Source organism: Pavona decussata, unplaced genomic scaffold, assembly GCF_977016875.1.
Source record: "Pavona decussata unplaced genomic scaffold, jaPavDecu1.1 SCAFFOLD_156, whole genome shotgun sequence".
In the NCBI taxonomy this organism is placed as follows: domain Eukaryota; kingdom Metazoa; phylum Cnidaria; class Anthozoa; order Scleractinia; family Agariciidae; genus Pavona; species Pavona decussata.
In genome coordinates, this window is record NW_028145568.1 from 5062852 (window position 1) to 5070000 (window position 7149).

The 7149-nt window shown below is 38.2% G+C and overlaps 1 protein-coding gene and 1 non-coding gene across 2 annotated transcripts in view; one reads left to right on the forward strand and one right to left on the reverse strand.

Annotated features, from left to right (window-relative positions):
* Positions 1–1683: 1683 nt before the first annotated feature.
* On the reverse strand, positions 1684–1767 carry Trnal-cag (transfer RNA leucine (anticodon CAG)). Its single transcript has one exon. It is a non-coding gene; the product is annotated as a tRNA-Leu (tRNA).
* A 3382-nt stretch (positions 1768–5149) lies between these two features.
* LOC146465472 (allene oxide synthase-lipoxygenase protein-like) overlaps positions 5150–7149 on the forward strand; it is a 24786-nt gene continuing 22786 nt past the window's right edge. The window contains exon 1 of the mRNA XM_085128716.1: positions 5150–5304. Within this exon, the coding sequence (XP_084984842.1) occupies positions 5213–5304 (92 nt within the window). The 5' untranslated portion in view covers positions 5150–5212. The remainder of the gene's footprint in view (positions 5305–7149) is intronic.

Consider the following 7149-nt stretch of genomic DNA (forward strand, 5'->3'; position numbering starts at 1 on the left):
CAAATTGGCAAATATACACAATTGTCTTAATGATGAGACTGTTCAAAGCGAAATTTGTCAAAAAAGTTGAAGACTATATAAGGATGTTGCCTCTGTTTGCCACCAAATGGAATAAACAAGTGACTTGATCTTCGATTTACTTCCTTAGTTCTGAATGACTGTTCCCCTACCTCAGATTTCTCTATTTCTTTTTAAAAGTCAGAAAATTATCAAATTTAAACTACAGGAGTCAAAACCCATAAAAACGCTAAAGCGATAGAAAAACGAAAAAGAGCTAAAATAAATCGATAAAAAGAACGCCATACCAAATACCAATAAATTTCACGAAAGTTGTGAAGCATTTCATACCTTCTGTTTTGATGCTAACAAAGTTTAGAAAGCCAGCGCAAGCACCTTCTGTCCCTCCCTGGATGAAGAAGTTTCTTAAAGAACATTTGCGATGCGGAACGCTCAAATGGAAAACCTAAGAATCGATTACCGAAACGTTATGAAGGAAAATTTTCCATGGCGAAGATCTCTTGAACCTGACCTGTTACTTACCTGTACATGAAATGCTGATACGAGGAACAATGGAAGTTGAAGCTTGATAACCAGTAAAGAGACTTATGACGTAGTGGCCACGTGATCAGTCACTAATGCTATTATGTTTTTCCCTAAAGCACGTAGCTTTTGAGTGCAGCTGTACACATCTTGTCGTATGTGGGCCGCTAAGTTGGGATCGTCAACCGACCGCGCAGGCAGCAGATCGATCGAAGGCAGAAGATTACTGAAGCTGAACTCAAGTTACTCTGTTGTTGATGGCGACAGTAATGTCGTCATGGTGACGTCTGCCAGATCCAGCCACGGATGAGTTGCCTCCTTCCTTTCCCTCCCGACATGAAGAGTTGTTGGTAGATCATCATTTGTATAAGCCTCATGTAGTTGTAGCTGAAGTTTGTACTCCATTGGGCCTTGGCGCAACCGCTCTCTGTATTCTCGCTTTACATTATCTTCAGGCAACGTTTAGGTTGGTGACCTTTCGTTTGTCCTTTTTACTATGGAACAAAATTTGTGAAAATTGGCCATTTCGCAGACAGTTAGTCGCTTAGTTCAATTTATAGTTCTTGGTATATAGTTCTTGTACTTGGGACTGATTTTTTCATTGATTCTCGTCACCTCTGTGCCTGACCACTTAACTATACTACGACAGAAATTGCACGTTGAATTAAACGATAAACTAAAAGAAATAATTAATAAAATGGACAGTGTGTCCCAGTAGCAAATCGCTGGTTTCCTAACCCTATACATTTAAGACTCTTTGCAAAGAGTAGGGGACGTAGTTCCCGGTGTTTTTAGTCTGATTTTATTTTGAACTGAAATTTGCACTCACAAGCAGCCTGGAGCATAATTTAGTCTTTTTCCAGAACACCCTCTTACTCCGTCTGCATGTGTAAGAGGGAGTTCTGGGGCAGGACTAGCTTAGAGCACTGTAAAATTCATTTGAAGGTATTTTTTTTGACAATGTGCTATATAAATGCAAATCATAAATCATAAAAGTGCGTACTCATTTTCTAAATGTCAGAAAAAAAGGACTATAATCCACAGGGATTACAAGTGGTAAAGTTGCTTGCAAACTAAGACGTTCATTTTCCATGCAAAACGTTTATTAAAAACGCAGAACTATTTATGAAAAAGATAACGAACTGTCAGGAGTGGGATTCGAACCCACGCCTACATACGTAGACTGCGACCTGAACGCAGCGCCTTAGACCGCTCGGCCATCCTGACCTACTTGCTTTTAGTTACTTTCAGCGCATTTAGCCACAATTTTCGGTTGGAATGTCCGGAAACTTTCCTTGACACCTGGAGAGGTCTACCATCCGTTGCAAATTTGCAATCCCATTGGTAAATTAAAAAAAAAAAAAACTGACATGATGCCGTGATGATGGCTTAAGAAGACAACAAAATGGAATGGAAATATTTGCAAATGGAAGGGGTACTTTCCGTTCCAACCGGTTGGGATGAAAAAGTCGTGTTTTCCCGAAGGTCGTCCGATATTGTTCTGAAAAATTTCCGTTTGAACGCACGTTCCTTTTGCATTTCATCCGTTCGGAACCAGAAATTTTAGCGAAATAGAAAGCGTTCTAGGTTATTTGATTGGAAAATATAACGTCTACCAATGGTGCCGTAAGTTCATCTTTTGCAGTCTCAGTGCGAAAAACCTTCATCGATACAACAAATATTATCAAAGCCGATATGGCTCCTTCTCCTTCGTACCCATGCGCCTCCAATCTCGTACCCAGAGTCTTCAGGCTTTTTGGTCAGCGGGGCAACGCCGGGAAGACTCTGGGGACATCGAAAAAATTCAATTTTTTGATTGGCTGTTCCGTAACGGTTTCCATTGTTTTACCGCAGAAATCCTGCGGCAATAAAATTCGATGTCCCCACAGTCTTCCCGGCGTTGCCCCGCTGACCAAAAAGCCGGAAGACTCTGGGTACGAGATTGATGCGCCTCTGGACCAAAATGACCGAGATGAACTCAGTTGCCGGAAACTGCTTTTTTTTCTTCTCAATTTCTCGTGTTTATAACCTGAACTATTCTTCATACATAATTATCCACAGTAAATAAGTCAGACGCATTTTTCCGGTTAAATCGTTAGGCCGGAAGCCGAAGGAAGGTGTTTGTTTGTTAAAGAGCTTGTAATTTCTTTCTTTATTCAGTTGATCTTTAAAGTTGTCCTTAATTTAAGCTTCGACCGTAAATTCTCAGAGTTGAAGCAAAACTCCCTTGAAACTCGCAATGAAAAGTATTGTACTTTTGGGATAAGTACACGAAAGTCTCTCAACACACAAAAAATGAGCGAAATATATTTTTCAAGTCTGAATGGCCAGAACGTTTTAACGGAGACTACCTATTAAAAGACGTCATTACTAGAGGTCACGCTTAGTCGCTCCTAATCATCCATGATCTTTTGTAATCATAGGCAATATAAACGAGCTCATACAACCTTTTTCTTCTATTCCAGATCCACATTTTGTCTTAGCTTCCATCCATCGTAATTGTTACTGCCACCAAAGAAGAAAGCATTGATGGTTTTCAAAACTGATTCGAAAGATTTCGGACTTGCTTCGGCCTCGTACTCAATGGCCCAAATGTCCGAGCGAGGCTTGTTACGTGACATCTCGATGACATAAATCTTGTAGTCAACGGAATTTTCGACCGGAATTTTCTGAGGTCTTAGTTAAGTCTTGCGCCGCTATACTGAGGTAAGTTTTAATTTCTAAATAGACTGAAGCGATACAATTTTATTGTTCGAGTGTTCCAGGAATGAATGCTGAAATTTATCGCTAGATTTCATTTCGCTTCGAGAGGCATAGTACCGTTTCTTCGCTAGTTGTGTGCTCCATAACCGAATGCTTTATTTCAGTTCTATTTCAACAATTCCACTAAAATAGCGCAGGGATATCCAATGAAACTCTCTTTAAGGTATTTTCTGATTTTTGATCATAGCAAACTTGTAATGAAGTCATCAATGTGTTATGTGACAACTGATGATAATTAACTGTCGTTTGTTTGCTATCGCTTATGTTAAACCTACTGTCAATCTAAGTTTAGCATTTCCTGTAAGTAGCAATACAGCAAAGTATGAAAGCTGTTTAATTAGTGTGCCTAGCATATCAAAAGAGAGACGTGACACAAGCCAAATGAATTTGAAACTAGGTTTTCTTTTTCACGACAGCCACATGTCTAAAATATCATTTATTAACAGTGGGTCTATGTGAATGGATCAACATTCCTGACATTCAGCATGCTTATTTGAAAATACCTATTAAATATAATTCAAAATAACAAAATTGCAAATCCAGTCTCGTTGTTATCGATTACGGTTGAAAGAGTTTGTGAACAATTGTTATTTGTTGTATTACGGTTTCCATGATAACTTTTCAGAGTAAATATTTTCTAGATTTTTTGAGAGAAAACGAGTAGAGAAGATGCAGACTAAGGGAAAACATAGTTTCTTCAGTTTTAAAAAATACGTTTTTGGTATCTTTATTTCTTCTCCATGGCCAGATGTCTTGGGCAGATTTAAATATGCTTGTTGTTCACTGTTCCATGGAAAGTATATGGTAATCAGTTGTAATGATGGTGACGTGATAAAACAGCCAAAATAATGCAATGAAAAACAAATGAAAGGTGTCGACCAGTGTAAAACGGAGTAACGAATTAAGAAGAGTTAATTAGGACAACATATGTAAAATAAACTGATTGCGGTATGTGAAAAGCTTCGAAACACAACCATGCATTGAAACAAAAGTGCCAAGGTAGGTAAATGAACTCTCTCTTGCCACGTTTTAATATTGTTTTGCAGAGCAATATAACTTATAGCTCTCTGGAAGAATTTGACGATGTGACACCAAAAACATGTAAGAGGTTGTTATCTTCACTAGTCGCAGATTCTTACTAATATTTCTAAGCCAGCTGGCACTAACGGAAACAAGCTTGAATTAAGGCAATGAGGTAAATGATTTCTGAATCGCTTGGTATTCGTACTCTGAAGGACAATTTCGGTAATTTGAGTAAATAAGATATTAGTCGTGGAATGAATGGGTCTTGCTGCGCTCTCATATATAAAAGGCTATACATGATAAGCTTTAGCACTGGAATAAATTTCTGTTAACAGAAGATATAGAAACTTCTGGTTTAGCGGAAAAAACTTAAGAACTAAATCAAGGCAAGTTTACCATGAACACATTTTAACTTTGACTCTAAACAGGACCATTCTTTCAAGCGTTTCCATTGTTAGTCAAATTAACAGTGTTTGCAGAAAACATAGACCTCTTTCATAAATGGCGGGCATAACTCTTATTCTTTTTATTAATACTTAATACCTAATACTTGTAACGCGCATTCTAACATGACGTGATGATCAAATGCGCAAAAAGCATTTATGCATTTAAAGTGGCCTTCCTGACCTCGTTAGCTGTGTTAAAACAAAAGAATTTTCACTCAAAAGCAAGGTCAAGAAGGCTTATAAAGAATAATAATTATGTCCACCATTATGAAAGAGGTCTATTCCCCGGCGATTTTTTAATTAACTGGCAATTAATCTTTCCTACAGTACACCACGTAGAATAGGATTAAAACAAACTGAACTCGTATTTTCTTCTTTTTAACTAAGTCATACAAGAGCAAGAATATCATCCGTGTGTAACACATGTAGAAACCGGCGTCATGGGCAACTGCAAAAGTGCAACTAGTGAAGAAATTGTTGAACCAAAGCGGTCCAGTGGATCTGGACAGTCCGATCATGATGAAACTGGCAGGTATGTACAGCACAAATCAGTCATGAATGTAAATATATGAAACATATATTTTGAACTGCTGATGAAAGATCAATTAGAAGAAAGATCCTCGCAGTAAGTACGCAACTTAAGTAGTTGCGAAAAGAAAGCTTGAAAAATATTCGAGCTTGAACGGGATTCGAACCCACGACCTCTGCAATGCTGGTGCAGTACTTTACCACCTGAGCTATCGGCCAACTGGGAGGTGTTCTTATTGTGAGTTCGTAATATACCCGTGAACGATGAATAAATAAATGTAAATATATGAAACATATATTTTGAACTGTGGATGAAAGATCAATTAGAAGATCCTCGAAAAATCTAGGAAAAAGAGCTGCAGGTGCTCCATCGCGTGTTGCGGCTATTATTTATGAATATGACTGAATATATGAAATTCATACATTTGATCTGAGAATGAACAAATGGGGGACCATCGCAGTTACGAATTCAACTTCAGTAGTTCTCTATTGACGTACTGAGCTATCAAGCTAATTGCATGAGAGCTGGTCATTTTGTGAATTCGTAGCCACATTTAGCATAGGAAACATAAAACGTCCATTAAGTATCGGAGTCTGATGTTGCCCGGTTTCTAGCAACTTTTCATTTAGTAGTCATCTCTCGTTAGAGACGAATTGTAATAAAGGCCGGCTTTTCACCGAGTATTCACTGGTGTCTGTCTTGGTTTTCTGAGCAGAGCAGTGTTATTTGTGTTGTCGTCGTACTCGGAGGCTAGGAATTTTCAAGATAACGCAAATTAATGAGACGTCCACGGGTTTCTGTTATGTCTTTTAAAATAGAGAGTGGGGAATGGGAGAACAAGGAATGGGAAAAGGTAAACGAGAACTGGGAATCTTAACATGAAGAATCTTTAATAACAGTCCGTTCATCACTGATTCCTGTTTTAAAGATATCCGTTTCGGTAAGGAGTACCGGGGAACATTACAGCAAGTGATTTACACTTTAGAGTTTGATAACTGACAACAGCTAATCTTGCTCGCTATGAATACTATGCAACTGCGTTGCGAGCAGAATTCAGTTGAGTCATACTGAATCAAGATCGAGATTCATCTTTTCCATTCGATGAGTTACATAGCGTACTTAAGAAATTAAATATATTTAACAAATAGATTCTATTTTGCCGTACGTCTGTACCCTGATAACGCAATCAAAACATTTTTAGTATGATACGAACCGAAGGCGAGTGGCGTTACTGATGTTCTTACCACGTTTTGACGTCCTCAACAGTGCGTTATCAGAGTGCAGACTAACGGCAAAATGAAACTGATATTTGTTTTACATAACAAGCAAAACATTTTCGTTAGCGGGCATCACTTTTACCAGGCCACTGTCAAAAACTTCCAATCAAATTTCTAGACTACTGAACACATGCAGTTATGGTCTTATATATTAGAGTTCTGTATGGGCCACAAATTAACAATGTTTTCAAACCCGACGGCTTTCTTCCAGATGGAATTCTTGACCCAAAAGTATCACAGAATGTAAGTCTCATCAATGCGATTAGCGAACTCACCATTATTACTGGATTTCTTTCGGTGACATATTCTTAGACTAATATTTCCTTCCTTTTCACACTACAACAAAGTTCTAGCTTTTTTAACTTGCTTGAAATCACTTGCAATGGTCGTTGTCGGATTTTTCATCGGGCAGCTTTACTTTGCTGCGAATTTTTTTCGAAATGTTTATCCGCTACTCCCCAAAACAGTTTGCAAAACTTTGTTGAGCAGTCTAGTCACAAACTCCGCTATACCAGTCAAAACGCGAATGTTACACTGTTCATTGTATAGAAAAACAAGCGAGCAATTACGC